This window comes from Python bivittatus, unplaced genomic scaffold (genome assembly GCF_059951505.1).
Source record: "Python bivittatus isolate LINGU-HERP-01145 unplaced genomic scaffold, Pbiv_v1 ctg000020_np1212, whole genome shotgun sequence".
In the NCBI taxonomy this organism is placed as follows: Eukaryota; Metazoa; Chordata; class Lepidosauria; order Squamata; family Pythonidae; genus Python; species Python bivittatus.
Window position 1 is genome coordinate 43,498,435 of NW_028277030.1, and position 23,592 is coordinate 43,522,026.

General features: G+C 38.5%; 1 protein-coding gene across 1 annotated transcript in view; it reads left to right on the forward strand.

Annotated features, from left to right (window-relative positions):
* The window catches only part of KCNQ5 (potassium voltage-gated channel subfamily Q member 5), a 352,113-nt gene that overhangs the window by 308,269 nt on the left and 20,252 nt on the right, over positions 1 to 23,592 (forward strand). Inside the window, exons 8-10 of the mRNA XM_088150699.1 lie at positions 1,455 to 1,543; positions 5,516 to 5,542; positions 17,896 to 18,089. Of these exons, the coding sequence (XP_088006825.1) occupies positions 1,455 to 1,543; positions 5,516 to 5,542; positions 17,896 to 18,089 (310 nt within the window). The remainder of the gene's footprint in view (positions 1 to 1,454; positions 1,544 to 5,515; positions 5,543 to 17,895; positions 18,090 to 23,592) is intronic.

Here is a 23,592-nt window from a genome sequence, read left to right on the forward strand (position 1 = left end):
TAGTAGATATAAAGTGGCTACTCTTAGCCTAGTGACTAAATATGCCTGGATGCTATATATTTCTTGAATGTGAGAAGGTCAGACCAAGCAGTGAGTGAAAGCCCCCGATTCATTTGATCCCAGACTTAACCACAAGTGTAAATACATCTTAAGATTAATGCCAGATGAACTGAAGGAGGAGGTTGTGACACACATTCTCCCTTCTTTACAGCAGCCTTCCCTATCTTGGGTCCCTTGAGTTATTTGGATTAGAATTCCTTTCATCCTCAAGCCAGCCTGGCAAATGGTCAGAGATGAAGAGAACTGAATACAAACCATCTGCATGGATTCAAGTTTGGGAAGGCTGTTCAGTAAGGCTCTATATCCCAAAGCCCACTGTAAAAAAGAAAAACCTTCCACTTGCATGCGTCCACTCACACATACGTTCAGTGGAGTTCAGTAAGGTTTATTCCCAGATAAATGAACATAGGACAGTGGAGTTTCCAAATGTATAGAAGAGCCATTTAGAGAACAGAGACTGTTGGTTGATACTTATTTTTCTCTTATAACTGTGTTATAAGAGAGACATCCATGGTGAAACCAGATTATATTTTTGCATTTGATCTAATATTTTATAATACAATAGAAAGGGTTTGAAAAGTTGGGAATAATAAATCTTTATTTTGGAAGTGTTAACAGGAAATTTATACTATCAGATCATTTTGTGGACTTCTGTTCTGTTATGAAGCAGGAACTATACCATGCCCCGTTTGCTGGTATTTGTGAAAGCAGTGAAGATCCTTTTTAATTGAGTATTTTGTGGATGGCATGGTTTTTGTTGACTTACTATGGAAGGGTTACCATAGTACGATGAGTTCTGGCTTGAAGTGATTGATCTCTACATTTTTAATCTTGTAATTGCAAACTACTTACAGTCCATATGAACTGGGCAGTATCTATATACTGTATTGTAAAATAAGTAACCAAATTAGAAAATCAGCAACAAAATATCATGGGCATTCCACAAGTAGACGTAAAAGTATATCAAAACATTTGAACATCCCCCTTAAGTAGTTTGGGTACTATGTGTGCTAATTAACTCCCTAAATTCTTTATCTTCACTGTTACTCATTCATGCAGATGAGAATACAACTCATTATTAGAATGCACTATTGCCAATGTGAAGAGATAGTAAAACAGTCAGTTGCACTCATGAAAAAATTTGTAGCAAAAGGCTTTCTTAAAGATGTTGCTGCATAAGTTGCCAGCTTATATAACTGAGATATCCCCATTTTCTTTTATATTTAAACATTTAAAACCCCAATCTTCAATACATTGTGCAAGCACAGCCCTTCCAAACTAATTAAGCCAGTTGCATCCAGTTTGAACAAAATCCAAATTTCCCATCCTATTAATAGAACTTCATTTCATATATTGTTAGCTTTGTTGTACTTTCTACTGTTTCCTCAAATCAGGCTATTTGGCGGTTTTATTCTACCGATTCAAGACGAACAAACCTGAGAGCTACCTGGCGATATTATGAATATAGTCTTCCATCCCTCAGGCATGTATCAGTGCTATGAATGCTACAAAAAAAAATACCTGTATTGGTTTACTAATATGCTTTTCCATTTTTGTTTGCCTTTTTTCTTTGTCATATATCCTGCACGTAGTGTGTATGGCGTAGCTATGCAGCTGATGAGAAATCGGTTTCCATTGCTACCTGGAAGCCTCATTTGAAGGCCTTACATACCTGCAGCCCTACAAAGTAGGTAAAAATATGGCAGCTGGTGTTGTATTTGATATCTGGTTTTGAGTTTATACAAATCAGTCTGTGGTTTTTGTCTTGTTTTTCTACTTCCCCTTCTCCCTATCCATTTCCTTTTACTTTCTTTCACTGAGGAACTCAGGTAGCAAACTGGGACAATTACACACCTTCCAAATAAGATAAATCTAATTTTTATTTTATTTTGCTTCTTAACAAATTTCATAATTAGACAAATAGAATTTTTGCAGTCCTCAAACCCTTGCTAAAACCTAACCTTTTAATAGCACCTAGGCAGGTGTTGGACTCAGTTAATTCATCCTACTTCACATAGTTAGGGATGTATTATTCATTTTTGGATGTATACTATTTACACTGACTTCCATTGCTTGCTCATACTAATTCTGCTTATAAATGGAAGAAGAAACCGTTTTTTTCTCACTTTGCATCTTGAATTTTCCATTGTGCAAATCAATACTCCTCAACTGAGGTCAAAGCACATTAATCTATACTAGCAAAAACTTTGGCTCATAGCATTTAGACGTACAAGCACTTGATTACTCAACACAAAATCTACTGCTACTCCCACCTTGCAGTACAATATTTTCTATATAATTTTTTGTTAAACAGAAGCTTAAATATCACCTTGCTATCTGTATTGTCGTTTGGAGCCACATATTTCCTCTTTCTGTGAGAAACACATGTAGGAGGGTGCTAGCGATGAAACTCATAATGAGTGTTTTCCAATTTCAGTCATTAGTTAGATCATACTGATATGATTCTTGGGAAACAGTCATTTTCAGTGAAAGAGAAATGTGTGACTTTGCATTGCCATGATGAATTGGAATGCACATAAATCTTTAGTTTTTTTCAGATATTGTTCTTAGCTAGGTAAGAAGTCAACGTGATCTTCCCACTACATCTTGTGGTAGAATGTGATCAGCAAATATGCATTGGTTTCCTATTTTTGCAGAAAGTTACTTTAAAGAAAATAATAATAAATACCATTTGCCTGGGACCACAAAACAGACAAAGTAATAGAAAACTAAGAAGCTAAAGTGCTCTGGGACTTTAGAATTCAGACAGACAAGCACTTGTCACACAACACCCCAGACTTAACAACTGTTGATAAGAAAGACAAAAAAGTCTGGATAGTGGATATTGCAATACCTGGAGACAGCATAATAGAAGAGAAAGAACTGGAGAAAATCACAAAATATAAAGATCTGCAAACTGAAGTAGAACGACTGTGGCAAAAGAAAGCAAATATAGTACCAATAGTTATAGGCGCCTTGGGTACAATCCCAAAACATCTGGAGCACCACTTGAAGACCATCGGCATTGACAAAATCACCATCAGTCAATTGCAAAAGGCAGCTTTACTTGGAACAGCTTCCATCCTGCAACACTATCAAACAACATCTGCCTATCCCAGGTCCTTGGGAAGGACGTGATAGGTGGGATAAAATGCCAAATCCAGCCTAAACATCTGGCTGACTATGCGACCAACTACAATAAATAATAATAATAATAATAATAATAATAATAGCATGTTTCTAGCAATTATGGTAACAAAAATGTTTGAAAGAGGTACATAAACAGCTGCACTACAATAATAGAGGTCTCTTATAAAACCTGGTCCAGTATTTTGCATTTTTAGTACTTTCAGTAGCAGAAAGGGCAGTTGGATTAGCTTTGGGAATAGTTTTGTATAGCACAGCAATTTTATTAAAAGTGTCAACTACCCATACTAAGCTGTAGGAATAGGACAATATGAAAAATAAGTGGAATCTGAACAAGACTCCCCTATGCAGAGTATCTCCTTGTTTTCTTCTGTGCAGCTGAGACTTTGTGTATACCAGGCTTCCTTACAAAATAGAAGAATAAGATATGTGTATGTGGGATTTTAAAGACCTTTTGATTTGCAATCAAGTATCATATAGCACATGCCAAAAAAATACGAAGCAGGCATATGGATGGATAAAACATTCCTTTAGCTGTTTTAAAAAGACACAAGAGACAAGAAAATAATACATGTCTAGCTTGTTGACCATCTTCTCTTCATCTTCCTGCATTGGATGGGCAAGAAGCTGATCTTTGAATTTCAGAAAATTGCCATGATGAAATCTCATGGTTGAGCCAGTATTGCAAATGTGATTCCTAAAAGCTTCAGTATAATTATAGCATGTAGAGTAATTCCTCAGAAGCTGGAAATTTTGATTGTGTCCTGACAATGCTTTTATTGTGCCATCACACTACCTCAGTTCATGCACTTTTACAAGAATGAGGTTCAGATGAAATCAACTGCTACTTGGAATTCTCCCATTTTTTTCACCAATTCTTTCAGCATTTTTACCAAAGAATTGAAGGGAAAAGATGGAATTGGAATGCAAGGCCTAAGGATTGGTAGTGCTCTCCAAACAGAAGCACCCTGGATTTGACCCAAACTTGGCCCTCTGCCATGGAAAGAGTTAGTTGTGGAAGCAATCAGGTTCCCATTAGAGAAACAGAGGGGGCAGCAATACTCCCCCTTCACTTTTCAGCCTCAGCTCTAGACTGAGAACAGATGCTGAGAAATGAAGGGAGAACAGTGTTCCTCAATACTCTGAAGCAGATTTTTAGGGCGTGGAAAGCTTAATGAAGAAGTTGAAGCTATACAAATTGACTCCCCTCTTCTGCTGTCAAGAATATTGAGCTATCAGAGTTCTGCTTCACATAACTTGGCATACGATCCATCGTTTCCACAAATAAAATCCTGTTTTATTGTTTGTAAAATGGTATACCACCACGCTCAAATTCCATGTAGCTTGCAATCAGTACAGTAAAGACAACCATACATAAAATAAAATGACAGTTATCGTATCAGAACAAATGAGAAATATCAGTTATAAAATAATACTTACAACACTCTCAAACAGATCACCAGATAAAACAATAGTAGCTCAGGCATAGCATTTGGGTTTCATTGCCCTCCTGGAGAATAACATTTTAACTGGCCTCCCGAAGGTAGTCGTCCTACCCTTGGGAGGCAGACAATTGCAGAGGGAGGCCATTACAGAGAAGGCTGATTTCCAACTATCTCCAGGAGGACAGGGGATCCACAAAATTCCTCTCTGCTGATTCATATCAAATGGGGAGATTTTATATAGAGTAGATGAAATAATCAGGACCCAAGCCATATAGGACTTACCTGACAATCACTAGCATCTCAAATTGAACCAGAAACAGACTGGCAGCCAATGCAGGTTCCTCAGTAAAGGTGTAACATTGGCTATATCACTTTCAGCTCTTATAAATAGGTTAAACAATTAAGCTCTGCATATTACAAGAGAGTTATGGGCAAAAAGAAGTGCACATCAGTCTGAAATTGGTTCTTTTATAAGACATTTCTAGTCTCAGTGATTAAGTTAATCTTATTGCCGCAGATAGTTACAGTTCTCTGTTATTTGTATATGAGCACTGCATTTTGCCTAATAACTGCTTTGTCAACTCTCTCTCTAGACATATGTAATAAGCATGTTGAGCATGCATTAACATAGCATTTTAATTTTTTTTATGTCACTATAGTTACAAATCCATGCTTGAATGTTTGTGCTTGCTTTGTTTGTAATCTTTGTTTATAGTTTTTAAGCATTCATTTAATTAACAAATCCAACTGTAATTTAATCATTATTTAATAATATTTGTAACCACATCATGATGGGTACTGCCAGCATAACAAATTTTTTTCCTCCCCAAAACCTTCTCTCTCCTATTCTCTGACTCATGAAGGAAAGAACAAGGGGAAGCATCAAGCAGGTTTGTAGTGTTTTTATGCATATCGTTTAAAAACTGAAATGTTATTTGGGAAATTTTATACCTCTATGGGAGTGAAAATAAATTATTACAGTGCAAAACAATTAAAGGTTGTGCTTGAATCCAATTATAAGAAAGGGAGGAATAACTTGTCCTAGTTAGATCATTATTCTGAAGCAGACAGGATGTTACTCAGTGTAAAAGACAGAAAGCTCTTCATTTAAGAATGAAAACGAGAGTTTCCTGTAGAATGCAGCCCTGGCTTGTTAGATAATTAATGTTTAAATATCTTTCCATATCTGTTGAGATATTGAGAAGATTTTAAATTAATCAGAATATTTTGTCTGAATTTAGCAAATATTTTTGCTCTACGTTTACAAAAGAACTTTGAAAATAGAGTCAATGTATGATTTACTTAAGTAATATTTTTGATCCATTAAAAATAATATGGGCTACATCCAGAGAAAGGATCTGCTCATAGCAATCTGCCTTTGCAATCAGCAGGTTTAATGTTAGTCTTCTCTATCATATGTCCTACCGGTATATCTGGTCTGTTGTAAGAATGACTAAAAGCCAATATACAGTAAGGATTACAATGTTGAACCAGGATGGGGGATACTCACATTTAAATCCCAGTTCAGCTAGAAAGCATACAGGATGATTTTGGAATGGTTACTATCTCTCAGCTTAACTAACCAGATAAACTGTAGTGAGGATAAAAACTTGAAAGGAAAAGTATTATATATACCTCTTTAAGTTCCTAAAATAAAATTATAAAGTAAATAAATGCTAAGTCTGGATGAAACCATCTAAAGCTGAAGGATGAATGAACATGTATATATATATTGGGTAGCTACATTGCTTTTCATCCTTATTTTGATCTATTTCATTTACCAGTCTCTTCTGCACATACACTTCTGTCATTATCTAAAGAAAGAGAAGTATAATATTTTGCCTGCCCTACTAGTCAGACACTTGAAACTTGCCACCTTGCAGAGTCATGCAGGGAAGGGGGCTATCAGCAGATGAAAATGCTGCTGTTCTCCTCAGTTGCATAAGAGAATGCAGTCATCAGGTTCAAACAAATGACCAAGATCTGACAGATCCATTTATTATACAGATCAAGCAGCTAAACTATAGGAACATTTCTGATTTGATTCAGTCTTCCTATACAACTGATTACATGAGCACTAAGCAACCTGATGCCTTCCAGATGATCTTTGTTATATTTCCTACCAGTCCATATCATTAATCATGCTGGCTGGAACAAATGAGAGTTACTAAACATTTAGAGGGTACTTAGCTGCATTCACTTGCATTTAGTCCTTCTCCAACCAGGTATCTCCTAAGTTTTGATGCTGCTGCTGGTGCAATATGGGAACTGTAAGCCAAAGTATCTTGGTGGCTTGGTGGCAGCAGCAGCAGATCATGGAAATTCCATTTAGACCATCATACTGTTTTCAGCATGATTGGACAAGTATCTCCGGAAGATTATAAGCAGACTGTAAAGTTGATAACCATCCTCTTTGTTATGTTTCCTTCTGATAAATACTTTTCCTTTTAATAACCATAATGAATAGCCAGGAATAGAAGTTATTTCTATGAATTGGCCTTGTTCTTTTAAAAATATGTAAGGCACAAGTCACTGCTTCTGTCCCACTCTACTCCAAAAATGTATATAGTATGATAGAAGCACTTAGCCAGACTGAATTACCATTCCTACACAATACTCACCCCTCCTGGCCTCCTGAGACTTCTCTCCTAAAATTTATACTCAAATAGGCATTCTAGGTATTTGTTAATCTCTTTCTCTTTTTGTGTCTCCTAATATCAGTTATTCTTTTCCTTCTAAAATACAAATACACATAGTCCTCAACCTACGACCATTTGTTCAGCAACTGTTCAAAGTTACAATGGCACTGAACGAATGGTGGTTACGACTGGTCCTCAGAGTTCCAGCTGTCCCAGCACCCCTGTGGTCATGTGATTGCAAGCTGGATGCCTGGCAACCTGTTTGCGCTTACGACCAGTTGCCAAGTGCCCTGCAATCACGTGATCACCATTTGCAACCTTCCCTGCTGACAGGGAAGGTTGCAGATTGTTAGGGTAAGTCTCCACCACCCATGCATCCTTTCCCAGCCCTTCTGCACTTGCACTGCACCAGCCACTAGCACACTCCCACACACCCTTCCCAACCCAACTGTACACTCTCACACATCCTCTCCTATCCTCCTCCACCCATGCAGCACCTCTCACACACCCTTGTGCACCTTTCCCAACCCATGTGAGCCTCTCACCTCCCTCACTCACTCTCCCCAACCCTCCCGGACCCACATGATGCCTCTCTGCACCCTCGTGCACCCTTCCGGACCCACGTGGTACCTTTCGCACATCCCCTCACACCCTCCCTGACCCATGTGGCACTTCTCGCACACCCCTTTGCACCCTCCCCAACACACGTGGTGCTTCTCATGCACCCCCCTCACACCCTCATGCACCCTCCGCAACCCTTACAGCGCCTCTTGCACACCCTCACACACCCTCCCTGACCTGCGTGGTGCCTCTCGCGCATCCCCTCGCACCTCCCCCACTCGGCTTCCCCACTGGTTTTGGGAGGCTCGCAGGAAGTTGCCTCACCTAATGGCTGTGAGATTCAGTTAACAACAGCAACTGGGACTGCAGGGATTGTTGTTGTTAAGTCAAAGACTACCTGTAAGGTTGGGTGTACAAGTCTAAAGTTGGCTAGGATGTCTCATAGCAGCATTAAATATATTAGTTCAAAGATAGTATTGATTGTGTGTGGTCGGTTGATTGTTCCAACACTGTCAATAAAAAAACTATCGCTGCACTGGTTCCCAGGAAATTTAATTGCCTGTGTGTAAGAGAAATACTGCCAGTAACTCATAACAAATAAAGTATCTTTCAAAGTTGAACTTACTAACAAGACTTTCATTAATTGTTCATATTGGTATTTATGATCTTTCAAATGTTTAAACTTTTTTGTTTCTTCCCTTTTTTTTCCAATTGGCATTCCATTTCTGGGCAGCAACTTCATAACTTGAATTTTCTTCAAATCTATATTGTACAAACACACACACATATTCATTAAATAAACCAGTTTCAACAAAATAAATTGACTTTTATTATTTTAGGTGAAGGTCAACATGACCAAAATTCAGGTTTACCACTCTGTTTAGCGGGTATTCCCTGGTATGTCGTATTCATGTTTTATGTAGTTAATTTCATTATGCAGATATATAGTTGTTTTCTCACTTAATTCATAACAGTCCTGTGCAGGATGATCTGAATTAACAATTCCCTGCCACCAGCAGCCATATAGTGGATATAATGACATAACAGGAATTTTAATGGTCATCTTCCAAGACTAAAACTGTTGGCTTGCTACAGTATTGCAGTGGCATCATCTATTAGCATTTCAAATGTACTCTACTGGTATCAATATATAAATTAATTTTTTTTAAAGGATAATAACAGAACATGTGGACACAGCCTTATTATAAGCCCCAATAACAAAACAACTTGTCACATGAGTAACCATTTTCAAAAGATGAGTATAATGTTTCAATAAGCTATCAGTATTAACATTACTGGCTTATCTAAAATGCATCTAGATTTTCTAATAAGATTTTAGGGTATTCTCCCATTTTACTGCATGTTGTGTATTTATGACTATGACTATAAAAAGCATTTCCTTTTCTAATAAAATAGTGCATATCTCTAAATATTCCATCTATTTGGGGGGTATATTGTTTATCTCTTATATAGAGTAGAATACCTGATTACAGATTTTGAGCAAATTAAAATGTCTATATATTCTGAAAAAGATTCATATCCCATGTAAGGTTTATGCTAAAAGCGTAAATAGGTTACACATTCCTCAGAACTGTCAATAGAGAAATGAATGTTGTTTGTTAGGAAGGTTGGTCTTTATGCTGAACAAGTATTTACAAAATTCCCACATTCCAGTAGTCATACATTCAGGAAATATAAATATTTAATGGCTTTTGAAGGTAATGTTTTAGTATTCATAGTTCTGACTTGTTTAACATAAAAAACTGTAAATTTAATAATAACCTTATTCATAGTTTGTTGATTGAAAAGAAAAACAATAGCGGTCTAGTTTGGCTTACATGGAAAACCTAACTCCTTTCATCACCTGATATGCTTAGTAATATGATCCTCTATTTCCCCTCACTCCTAGTAAGCTTTATAGTAATAAACAGAAGCTCTTCAGGATGTACACCTCTCGGAAACATAGGTATCCAGCATCCTGTCTACTCACATGATAATGGGAATGCCAACTAACATCAGGTGCATGAAGAATTTATTTCCCTTCTTGGTGCTTTTTTGCTCCTTGAAGAGTTATTTCATAATTTGGGCTGGGTTTCCCCCATCCTCTGCTGCCACAGCTGCTTATAGTTTTACCTGTTGCTTGCTGCCTGCAATTTTGTACCAAAATATGGGGGGGGGGACCCTTTTGCCTTTTATAATTTTCTGTGGCAGAAAAATTATAATCCATGCAGTTGGATAAACTGCAGTGGTTCTGTGTGCCTTGGTTTAGGAATAATTGTGATGTGGAAAAAAGGATCCATATTTTTTCCTGAGTAAAGAAGGCAACCAACATTATGTTTCAATGTTTTTCATGTTTCCATACTGGCTGCTAGGAGAACAACACTCTGAAGTAATTTAGTAACATTATACAGGTTTGGTCTACCTTGTCTGGGCTGTGGGAGGCCAACTCCAGTATACAGGCTGGTTGTTAAAAGAGTGATTTGGCCCAGCTGGAAATCAGCAGGTCTCATTTACCAAAAAAACTGTTAAGTTTATGAATCCTCTGAGGGGAAAAAAACTCTTGGTCCCTGCCAAAAAACTGTTACATTATTTTTTTCCCTGATACGTTAGTAGCAAATCAAAATGATCCTTGACTTTCTTTAAAGATGAGGAAGTAAAATATAGCTTGTTCGATTTCTTCAAAATCTTAACAAGTGATTGCAACGGCTGAAATTTTACCAGGAGGCAGTGGTTCCAAACAACATTTACTCAAGAGTCCTCCCTTAGTAGCCTTGCAATGGTATCACAGTGACCTCTAGTGTACTGAAGTTGTAGAGAGAAAAATCAGAAAAATGTAAAATCCAAAAGTAATTATTAAAATAGCATTCTCCAACCTATGGTCTCAATGTTCATTGAGGCTGTACTCCAAGAATTTTTCCTCCCAATCACAGCACTCGCTCAGAATTCTCAGAGTTGGAATTTTAACAAAGTGGAGGGTACAAGATTGGGAAACCTTGGTCTAAAACAAGATTTTCAAAAGGAAAACCAATAAAGATAGTTTTAGAAGATAGTAATTTTTGAGTTGTTATATTCTAATAAATTAAAGCTAAAATCAGGGAAATATCCAAACCTACCAAATCTTCTAGTTTTCTAGAAGTTTGCAGCAGATCTTAAATCTGAGTTTATGTTCAACCAACAAGTTCAAATGAATTCTAATTTGTTATTTTGCAACCAATCTAGGGCCACATTCCTAGTTTAGATATGCTTTTCTGTATAAAGAATAGCATGGGCAATATATTCTTTGACTGTAAAGAATTTATCATGGAAAACAAACTAGTATTGCTATTAGTAAGTATTTAGTTCTGTGATCTAAACAAATGCAAGTATTAATAACTATCATAGTTCTAACCTTTATTTCTATAATCTTGGCATAAATAAGAGAAAATAATAGGTCCCATGTTGCAGTTAAATCTAAAATGGTTCTTTTTAGCCTTGTGTGATTCTCACACTGTGTGGAAGGGAATGGGTAGAGTAGAGTCAGAAAGTTCCCTGTTGGCCAGTGAGTCTACATGGCTATTCATCTCACCAACAAAGAGAAGCCTGTTATTTGTCAAATTCATATGGCCACTCATCTCACACAAAGTGACTCTGGGCGGCGTACAATAAAACCTACTATTAAAACCTACTACAAAAACAATTTAAAACAATTAAAACAGTAAAAATAGATAAAACAAAACCACAAGTGGGAAAATGTCACACATAATGCGGCCACCAGGGAATCCCCAGGCCTGTTGAAAAAAATGTTTTAAGGGCTTTCCAGAAGGCAATAAGGGTTGGGGCTAACCTCACCTTGGGAGAGGTAATGTTCCAAAGGGCAGGTGCCATGGCAGAAAAGGCTTGCCTCCTAGGTCACTATAATGATAGGTGGGAAAGACCTTGGGAGATGGGGCAAAGAGATACTGCCTAAGGAATGGTGAGATAAGAGATAGCATAGCCCACCATTGCATAATAGACAGGGCAAGAGGCTCAGAAGGGACCCTCCCTAGTTTCTCAGGCTGTAAAGGGAAAGGCAGAAGAATTGTACTTTCAGACTTGCAAAATTCTGTTAATGTAGCTTTACAATAAAGTAGAATTAGCTTATCTGATCATGTTTCCTGTCTAGTTTACCTGGTAAGGCTGACAGTCCCTTCAGATAGAACATTTTCGTAGCTAGGACCCATAGCATTCCTCTCCTGCCAGACCAGATGGGATAGGTAGATGTAATTGGGAAGAGGTGGTCCCTCAGGTAACCTGGCCACATACCATGTAGGGCTTTAAAGGTCAAAAACAGCACCTTGAATTGGACCCCAAAGCAAACTGGCAACCAATGCAGCTCACGAAGCAGAGATGTAACGTGTCCTCTTGGGGGAAAACATACCTGCCCGTGCTGCTGCATTTTGCACCAGTTGAAGCTTCCAGATACTCTTCAAGGGCAGCCCCATGGAGAACGCATTACAATAGTCCATACAGGAGGTAACTAGGGCATGTGTTACTGTGAACAAACCAGGAATGGGCACAACTGGTACCCAACAAGCAGGAGTCATGAGTCCAGAAGGACCTCCAGATTGCGAGCTGGGTCTGTCTGGGGCAGTGCCACCCTACCTAGTACCAAAAATGGTGAAGTCCCAAATCCAGAAGGCCCAGAGCCACTCAGTCTTGCCAGGGTTCAGTTGAAGCCTGTTGTTCCCCATCCAGACCTTTACAGCTTCCAAGCACTGAGAAAGGACATCTACAGCATCGCTTAATTTGCCAGGAGTGGAAAGATATAATTGGGTATCATTAACATACTGATGATACCTCACCCCACGGCGATGCATGATCTCCCCCAGAGGTTTCATGTAGATGTTAAACAGGAGCAGAGAGAGTACCAAACCCTGCGGCACCCCACATAGTAGGGGCCAAGAGCAGGGTCTCTCCCAATCAACACTGACTGGAATCAGCCCCTGAGGGAGGAAGAGAACCAGCACAATACTGTACTGCACCCTCCCAACCCCTGAACCCAATCCAGAAGGACACCATGGTTGATGGTATCAAAAGCCACTGAGAAGTCAAGTAGAGCCAGGATGGATGCGCTACCCCCATCCTGCTCCCACCAGAGATCATCTAAAAGCATGACCAATGCCATTTCCATCCCATATCTGGTTCTGAATCCTGACCGAAAGAGGTCCAGATAATCTGCTTCATCCAGGGTCCGCTGAAGCTGTTGTGTGACCACCTTCTCCACAACCTTCCCCCAAAAAGGGAGGTTGGGTACTGGATGAAAACTGTCCAGTATGGTGGGAATCAGCGATGGCTTGAGAAGGGGGCAAACCAACACCTTAAGAGACATAGGAACCACCCCCTCTCCCAAGGATGAATTAACCACCACTGGAACCCAGCCACATGTCCCCTCCCGGGTGGCCTTAGCCAGCCAGGAGGGACCTGGATCTAAGGAGCAGGTGGCCGAGCTCACAGTCATAAAGACCATGTCCACTTCCCCAGGCCCAACAGGTTCAAACTGTTGCAGATATAGGACAAGACTGTGCGCCAGGCATCTCCACCAGACCTGTACCAAAGCTGGTATCTACCTGGGAACAGATTCAAGTGATTTTGTCTTATTCAGTATAAAAGCAAAGTCTAGAAAAGAGAATCCAACAGATCTCTTGGGAAAGTCCCACTAAATAAAGTTTATCTTGTCCAGCCAGGATGAAGACCTACATCTTTGCCAAGTATTTCCAAGCACCTAAAACTGGGGAAAGGCAATGTAGAATTGAACTAAGGGGGAAATGGTCTTCAACAGGTGTGGTTCCAGTTAAATGATTTCAAGTAGACAGGATTCCATGATTCACACAGGAGTCCAGGATGAAATGAATTACAGTTCTAGGCAAAGCTTCAGGAAACCAGAATAACAAGAACTAGACAGTTCTTGCCTGGACAGTAAACCAGCAACCTAAGCCCACTTAAGATCTGAAAGTTTCCAGAAATTCCTGAAGCAAAAGCCTGCCCAGACTGACAAAAGACATGCTTAGGAGTCAGCAGAACTAAGTAGCAAAGCAAAGACTGGAGAATTGGGAATGTTAAAATGCTGGAATACCCAAGGCAATAAAGAGACTCAGTTCTGTAATGAGCAACATATACTTGCCTGCCTGCTTGCTTTTTCTTTTCTAGATTTCATGCTACAGCAACAACATACAGCCCTACCTGGAATTGGCCATTTTTGGAATATCTGGACAAGGAGTTAGGGATATGTCCATCATAATGAGTCCAGATACAAAAATAAGGGATAAGAGGCAATTTAATTCCATCATGCATTCTCAGTTTCCACTACACAAATTCAGTGCTAACCTGAAAGGCCAGCTCCAGGAAAAATTAGTTTGGGAAACTGAATAAGTGCCAAAGACCATTATTAGAAGAGCAGGGATTTAGTCCATTGCTATACAACCTTAATATAAACAGTGACTGGAATCTAATCAGATTGCAAAGAATCTTTTATTGGAACACTTGCCATCCCTTAAAGTCATCCCAGATATTACAGCAGAACATGGGCATAATAAATTCCCCTTCAATATGATACAGTCATGGTATTTCTATCCTAACAAAATTGAGAAACTGTAGTTATAATTTATACGAATCTGCTTCCTATAGTTTCTGTTCAGTGAGAAAAGTTAAGATTAGGAAAGGAAGGGAAGAGATGTTTTCTCACCACGGTGTAAACTTACGAACTTATGAAGAAAAAGCAGTCTACTCTTGCAGTTGGTTCAACAGATCTGGATACAGGATCTGCCTCAGCTGATGCTCTTTCACACAGGATTCTGTCAAGATCTATACTTCATGAATTGGGTGAGATCAGAACTAATAGTCAATTCACAAGCTGATCTCAGTGTAGTCTCTCTCCTCATGCTCACTTGGGAGGCCTGGGGGTGTATTTTCTGGGGAAAAAACAAGCAGCAGCAGCAGCAAAACATGTTGCTGTTTCCTAAACATGTATAAAATTTTGGACGGATAATTACCTTGAATTAATGTTTATAACCATACCAGCAAATAAATAAAGATATATATTATCTATTATCATTCAACATCTTTATTTTTAAGTAAAACAATTTCAGTAATCTGAGAAACCAAACCATACAATCTTTTAAACATTATACATAAAAGCTGTATTACATAGTATTTAATCCATAGACTGCAACATGGTAAGTTTTATCATTCCAAAGAACCAATCTGATTCTTAGTCCCAGAATTCCAGGGTCCTAATTTTTGCTGAATAATGTTGAGCTATGCAGTGAAAGCAATTCAATATAGCACTCACAATAATGTTCATTAGCTTCACACTGACTTTGTTGTTCAGAAGTATGTAACTCTGCCCCTCCCAATTTTTCTTATGAATTTTGATAATCAATAGATGTAAATGTAAAGCAAATAGGATCTGAAGCTGGTTCCCATGGCACATTAAATCTCCCTACTCTCATTCCGTATGACTCCTTAACCACAGACAGTGGCTTTCCTGTGGTTAAATATTCCATCTGAACCCAGAGCAACTGACATTTCCAGTTAACACTAACTGGAATTTGAAACCATTGTTCATGGTTGTCAAATTCTGGTTAGTGCTAATGAGAAATGTTCTCTGAATCTGGAATGGCCTCTATGCCAACCAGAGTAGTCTAATGCGGCATGTGAATTTCTCTTGGGGTGGGGGGGAACCTTTAGGATTTGCCTTTTAACAAATACATTAATTCTGAAAAGTAACGGGGGTATCCTTGATTAAATGTCTATGGAATAATAATTACATTGCAAATAACAGATATTAAGGTTGAAGGCCTTCCTCGTGATTGTTTAAAAAATAGTACACTTTCTATGGTTGAGAAGAGTAAGACAATTCTGGAACAGGTACTCTCTTGAATGCCACAATAAAAAAAATGCACAATTTTCTAATTGTTTTACCACAGTTTTTAAACTATGATTTTAGAAATTGTCTGGCATGTGCTTGATTCACTGCATTTGGTCTCCTGCCTGTTCCGCTTGTATTTGTAATAAAACATACTAAACCGCATGTACACATTTTTCTTATTACCTACAAATGTCATAATCACTGTCTCATAATTTCTTTTTGTTTCCCATCATGCCACAAACATTTTCTTTTTAGATTGCACCTGGTTAAGCAGCTAGGCACTGAGAATGTATTTTTAAAGGCTTTTGGTGGTTGTAGAATCCATTTCCATTTCCTCTTTTTATTGTCATGTTGCACGAAGATGCAAGAACCATGACTAAACAGAACAGACAAGGCCTCAACTCGATTAGCAGCTATAGCAACAGGTGGATAATCTTTTCCATCTGTACCTTAATGGCCCAAATAATTTGCTTCTTCAGAAACAGTCTGTAATCATCCCAGGAACAAATAAAATTGGGACAGATTTCACGTTTTTTTCCACTTGTTGCTTAAATAGCATCTTTTTTTTTCCTGTTTTCCTTTGAAATTATATCTATTGCAAAGCTTAATGTACAAATCCCAACATAACTCAGTCTAATTTGTAATCTCTATAAGTCATTGAGAGAACACTGACTAAAAAGTGATTCTCATTTAACTCAAAAATGACATACTTCTAAGTATATTAAGCTATACGCCCCTTCATTTTGGGGTGTTATGCAATTGCACAGAGCACCAGTCAGCAATTTCTTACAAGTAACAATTTTTCCAGGATAGCAGCTGCTGTTATACGTAGAGTCCTAGGAAAAGATCTTCAAAGTGCTGCACAGCCCTATAATGCTAGTCAACATAGGGCGTAACAGAATACCATTCATATTCTGTTATTAACAATTAGTAGTTGTAGTATACCTAAAAATGTACAGATTTGCCACACAGCTCACAATATGTCTTTTGTACAAATCAGACAGAAGCATCCACAAACAAGCTAATCTCTTTAGCAACTTTGCTAAAAGGCAACTTTGATCTGCTAAAAACTAATTTTCTAATCTGTGTCTGTTATTTGGTTCTATAGCCAATTAGTTGCAAATAAAAAATCCCTTTCCCCGAGTGTAATATTACATTCCTGTGAATCAATCATTCTGCTGATAGACTTACTGAATATTCTGTTAGTTGCTCTAAATTCTGTTAAGTAATATACGTCTGTGTATGTGTAGAGTTTTAGGTAACAAGTAACCTGAAATGTAGTGTTTGCTAATGTCTGTGGACTGTTGAAAAATGTCATGTTTGGAAGCGTGCATGAATAATCATCTTAATCTTGCTTGTCTAACTTTAATAAACTGCATGCAAAAATGATGGCACTTGAAAACTATGATTCCAATGTAGTGCAGCTTAACAAGCACAGCCTATGCTGTACAACTTAAAAAACATAGTTAGAGCTGCCCAAAGTTTACAGTTGAAACTTTGCTAAGTTTAGATTTGATAAAATTTTATATTTGATTTTGGTTTACTCTCATCATAATGTAGGAATTTTTTTTCTCAGTAGTTGGCGTAACAATATCATTACACTACAGCAATGAAATCACTACAGCTACAGTATCATATAAAGAAAGTGATTCAGTCTATAAGAAATGCACTTACTTCTGTGGTCCTGTATTTTTCTATCTATATCTATCTATCAAATTTATACAGCTGCCCATCTCACATCAAGGCTTTAGTGTCAAGGCAGACCCATTCCACAGTCTAGGATGGGAGCCACTATCAAGGGGGGGGTACTTATTTTCCTTTTCCTTTAATTCTTTTTATCATGTCTGGAATATGCATTGGTGTTGATATCAGTATTAATATTACTGTGTATTTGGTCTTAATACTGCAGCTTGGTGAACTTTTCCAGGTATGGGGATTTCAGTGTTTCTTGAACAGTTTTTCTACTTATTTCTGTATTGAGAACTGATCAGTACAAATATTTTCTTACTGAAGAGGGAAATGGGGAGGGAGTTCAACACAGGGAATACATTCATATATGCATCCAAAGACATGCAGTTGACATGCAGTATCTTCATCTATGTAGCATGATACATAAATCAATGTGAGTGAAATAAAAACGCATGTTCTGCCTCCACAGTCAAAAGCTGAGCTTTAAAGAACGGGTGCGGATGGCTAGCCCAAGAGGACAGAGTATCAAAAACAGACAAGCCTCAGTTGGGGACAGAAGATCACCAAGTACGGATATTACTGCAGAGGGCAGCCCAACAAAAGTGCAAAAGAGCTGGAGCTTCAATGACCGGACACGCTTCCGGCCTTCCCTGCGTTTGAAGAGTTCACAGCCTAAGCCAATCCCAGATAGTAAGACTTTTAAAATGTTAACTATCTTATTCATTATATTTACATCCCTCTTTACATTTAATCTTATCTCATAATTGTGAAGCCACAATACATTTGGAAAACATTGATCCTAGAATACTAATGTTCCTTATTGTAGGTTAATGGAAGGTACAGACTCCCACAGAATACAAGGGAACCCACCTTTACAAAATGTTTATTACAATAAGAAATTGATATAAAACAAGCTTCACTTATTCCTTATTCCTGTATTACTTTTTTTGAGTCATTATACTATAAACTAAACTCTTCCGTTACAATCTGTTCCCATTTTTCAGTCCTATATTTTTGCACGTCTTTTATTGTATAACTAGACAACCCGTGACCCATTGGGTCATCGTTTCAGAGCTATTTCTTTACCCAAACAGAGAAACAGAATGATAAGTCAAAAAACCAGTGGGAGTATGATCGACTTATGACTTGCTGCCGGCTTCCCATTGACTTTGCTTGTGGGAAGCTGGCAGGGAGCATCAGAAATCTTCCTTCCTCCCTTCCTCCCTCTTCTTCCCTCCCTCCCTCTCCCTTCCTTCACTTCCACCTTCCTCCCTTCCCTCCCTCTTCTTTCCTTCCTTCCCTACCTCCCTCTCCCTTCCTTCCCTTCCTTCCTCCCTCTCACTCACTTCCTTCCTTCTCCTCCCTGGTGAAGCTCCCTCCTCCCCCTCCTTGGCCTGCCACTTTGCTGGGGGGAGGTGGAACCAAGGGAGCCACTGTCTGTGAGGAAAACTGCACCCCCGCTCCCCATTCCAGCATGTCACCAAGGGCCCCTCCCTTGAGGGGGGAAGAGGGCTGACCCATTGACCACTGGCACCCCCCAGCCAGCCCTACCTTGCCCTGCCCTGCCAGCAGGCATTTGAGCTGCTCCCTCATCCTTCCCCCACCGCCAACTGCCATTAAGAGATTTCAGATTTCTGCCTTGGTTCCAAAGCAGCCAATTTCCACTCACTTGTCAGGCCTTGCTGCCAGCCAGTTGGGCATAGGGGACAGAGGGAAGTGGGAGAGGTCAAGAATGTCCCCATGATGATCACGTGACCTGGGCTGACTGCTGCAGTGTAGTGCTGAAGCAGCCACAAATTTTCCAAATTTCAATCCCACAGGAGTCATGGATCCCAGAATTTGGACTCATTCTGTAAGTTAGCCCATTTGAGGTACCTTGGTTCAAAAAGCGTTCCCCTATGACACAGTTTTGCCCAGTATAGACAGGAGAGTTTTAGTAGCATATAGATTCAATCTTATTTTCTAAATTTTTCTTTATACTTAGAGTAATGCTTTACAGTACTAATAATCTATCCCCTCCACCCTCCTATGTATATTATTTTTCCTAATTCTTTAGGTTGAATCCTTCATGCTCTTACCTTCCTCCTCACTTATGGATTCCAGACCCAGGACTGCTGTCCTCTCCTCTCTTCCAAAAGTGTCCATTCTCAGGAGGTATCTGAGATGCCTTTTTAAAGGGTCCATTCCTCCTTACTAGGTGGGTGGGGTCTTAACAAAGCACAGGTGACAGGAAGGATATTCTTCCACACTCTTGCTGAAATTAATTGCTCTTACTAAGGATCCCAGAGAGTCCATTACATCCACCTCTAATTCTTGCCTCCTCCCCCCAAGCTGATCTTTGCTCTGCTCTCTGAAGTTTTGCATGGCTCCTGATACATCCTCCTGCCTATGCACTGCTCAGCCCCCTGCTTCTCCTGAAAATTAGTTCACCAAAACTATGTCTCTGTTTTCAGTTTCCATTTTTATCTACATCTTCCAGCAATCTCTCCCTCCCTCCCAGGTGTCCTTCCTCTTTTCTTTTCCCATGTGATCTGGTTCTTTTCATATCTCCCAGCTATCTCATTCCTTCTGTCTTGGCACAAAAGTTTTAATCCCTTAAGGGTTGGGCTGGGAGAAAATTGCTGTGCATGTCCAGGCATCCCCCCTCCCCGCACCACCACTTGCTGCAGGTATACAGTCAATGAATTCTATCACCTGTGTATGTGCTTGCACTTGAAGCCATTATGGATTCTCTTGCCTGTTTGCTCAGGCATCTGAGAGATGTGTTTTCTAGGTTTACAATAGCCTCTTTGATGTGCAGTGACAGACTCATCCTTACACCCCCACCCACCCACCCACCATCACTGTGCTTTCCTCCCAACTCTGAGATAATTTCTTCAATCTGTCCCTAGACACTGACAGATCACATAGATTTCTGAAATTCTTAGGGAATTATCACGTAGTCTTCTTTGAAGATCCTGTTTCCAACTGGGATCTCCGGAGTACAATAATTACTTGGAATATTTGCTTCGAGACACACTTGATCTAACTGTAGAATTGTGTTGGACAACTGGTGTTTGAGAAATTGAAAGCAATGAGGTGATTAGGACAATTTTTCAGTGCATATAGCAGAAAACCAACTTGAGCACAATCAGTTTGAAATCTAAGAGGCCAGAGATGTACACAAATTTATTTGGATTTATCTTCTAGATCCTTGTATACCATGATTGCCACGTGTTATCAAAGTTGACCTCAGCTGAATATCTGCAGGAAACTAAGCCAGGGAGACAATTATATAACCTATTTGAAAAACCTAGCTAATATCCTATGGCTGGAACAATTATTACTTGGTCTTTAGTTTCCTTCTTTAGAACAAGATTTAAGAGAGGGTTTTGTTTTTTTAGTTCTTGGTATTCTTAGGAGAAATTATGTTTGGGCCTCCAGTTCTATATCATAATCTATCATAGAACCTATCATAATCTATCATCTATCACTAGGTGAACTCTTCCATGCCATAAACTGCCTCAGGGTTCACTCAAATAAAGCCACTGTATGCTGTCATCTGAAGGACCAGCTGCAATATCCCCAGTGCACAGAAGGCAAAAACTCAGCCTCTTCTCTCATGTGATTATTTCAGATGTTGTGAATAATCAGTTGGATGCTGCTTTGACATCTATACAAAAAAAAAAAAAAGCTGAAACATCTTTCCAATAAGAAAGAATTTAATTTAATATCAAATAACCTCTTCAAAATTATGTAAAACTCTTATAGCAAATACAATAACTTTAAAATCTTTTTAAAATATAGGAAGAGGGATTTCAATACGATGAATCATTTGGAATTCTTTATGCTTTAAAATTCACATTGACTCTGTTGTGACAAATCATGAAGAACAACTATAAAAATAATCCATAGAAGTCCTACACCTCAACATGTTTTTATAGTAATCAGCTTCTTTCCAGATTGTTCTGAAAGGGTTATAAATATATATCACTATCTCTGCTGGCAGTGCCCTTTTCATTCCTTATTCTGGCTGAAAGTTTTTGAAGAAACTGGAATACTTAAACTACAGTCTTTGGGAATTAATTCTTGTGTAGCTTTATCCATTTTTTTCCCAGGACATATTTAAAAATGCAACACAAGAAATTAATTCAATTTGTGTTGTTAGTTGTGTTGTTAGGCCAGATTTACTATGGAAAACATTGGAAAACTAAGGTATGTCTTTCTTTGGCTCAGTGATATTATAAGTGTGGGAAATAGAACTGGCTGAAAATTAACACAGCAGCAAAGGATCTTGAAGTGTCATTTAGAAGAAGATTGTTTTACTCATATTTTGTCTCCCTTTCTTTAAACTAGATTAAAATAATTATTCTTAATTTATTACTTTATATAAATGTGTTTTGAACAGAAATATTGCATATGGATGTTTGTGTTTCTATTCTATATACTCCTAATGATGCGTTGGAATTTTACTTTTCTGTTTGGGGAGGTTGTTCTTTAGTATGCTTTTTTATTTTATTTTGTTAATTTTAAAAAAAAGAGGAGGTTCTGACAAGTGGATGCTTCTACATGATGGTCCTAAGACAATCAGATGGATTTTACTCTGAAACATGATTTTGGGGAGAGCTGCAGTAATGAGGAATGCTTCTTATCAACTAAAGGTGATATGGTAGATGGACAACATAGTCCTTTAATCTCATCCACCACAGAATTTCTTTAGTTCAAGGTTCTATAGTTTAAGACAACGTGGCAAAATATTGTTGAAGGGCTTAAAAAAAAGTATGTTCATAAGTTTCTTTATATTGTGCAGTGTCCCCAACCTTTTGAATCCAGTGGGCGCATCTGGAATTCTGGATTAACAATAAGGGCATCTACTGGGGGGAGGGGAGGTGGTTCAAAGAAGTCAAGATAATGGCCATGACCACGTGATTGAAGTCCCACTTTTTTTAAAAAAACGTGGCGTCCTTGCGGTTCTCTGAGCTTGGTTGTTTTCTTGCAAACGTTTTGTTACCCGGCTAGGTAACATCTTCGGCACAGATCCCCAAGGACTCCACAGTTCAACCCTGAGCTACATATATTCTCTTCTATTTTTTACATGTGACACAAGTTTAAAAGGATGGGGCTTTGTTTGCACAGCCACAAGAGAACATCTTGACTTTTTTCATCCCCCCCCCCCCATGCTTCTGTTAGGAAACACACCACAAAACCATACCACAGAAGTTAAACTAATAATGTTCAGAGAAACACACATGGTGCTAAAAACAGACATGAAAACAAACACACATATATGCAGCATAGGTAAATTAAAATCACAAATCTTTCACACACTTACTAGGCTCTGGCAGAAAATAAATAGGCCAGCTGTAAATCAGGATCTTAGCATCCATTCTTTCTATGGTGGGTCTTAATTCCTCAGTTTCTGAGCTAACAGGTTCACTGGCTTGCTCAGTTTCCAATAAAATGATGTATCCATCTGGGCCCTGACATCTTCAAGCTTACCTTTGTTTTCTCAACAAGCAAAACACTGCTAAGCAAAGCACTGGGTTACTATTTCTATTTCCTAAGAATGCCTTTGGAGCACTCTTTTTAAGGGTAGAGTAGAGCAGAGAATTTGGCAGGCACTGAAAATCAGTATATAAAACTTACAAGTAAGTAGCCTTCCCCCCATCCTAATCCATAAACAAAGCACTTTCACATAGCAATTTTATCCCTATCAATACAGTCTATATTTGCAGCAATTTTATGTTTTAAAAGTTGCAGTTTACAATCATGGAACCACACAATATTTATCTTTAAATTTGAACACAAGTATTATTTACAGTGTAAACATATATATGAATGTAGATCTAGGCAACAATTCTATATGAATTTATATAGGAATAAATAATTGAACTCAATGGTATATACTTCTGAGAAGACATGTTTATGATAACATTGTTAATGCAGTAAACCAATTGTGAGATTTTTCCTCCTATCACTTTTTTTCCAACCTTGTTTGTTTTGTTTTTAACACTGACAAATAAAGAAGAACCTTGTTTCTTGGAAAAATGAATAGATTTGTCAACTTAATTGGCCATTTGTGTGCCTTTAACTTCAGTCTGAGATTCAGCAGATGAAGCTTTCTGACAATTTTATCAGGAAACAAGCTCATCTGCTACATTTCTGCGTGTTATCTTGCTATTAAAGC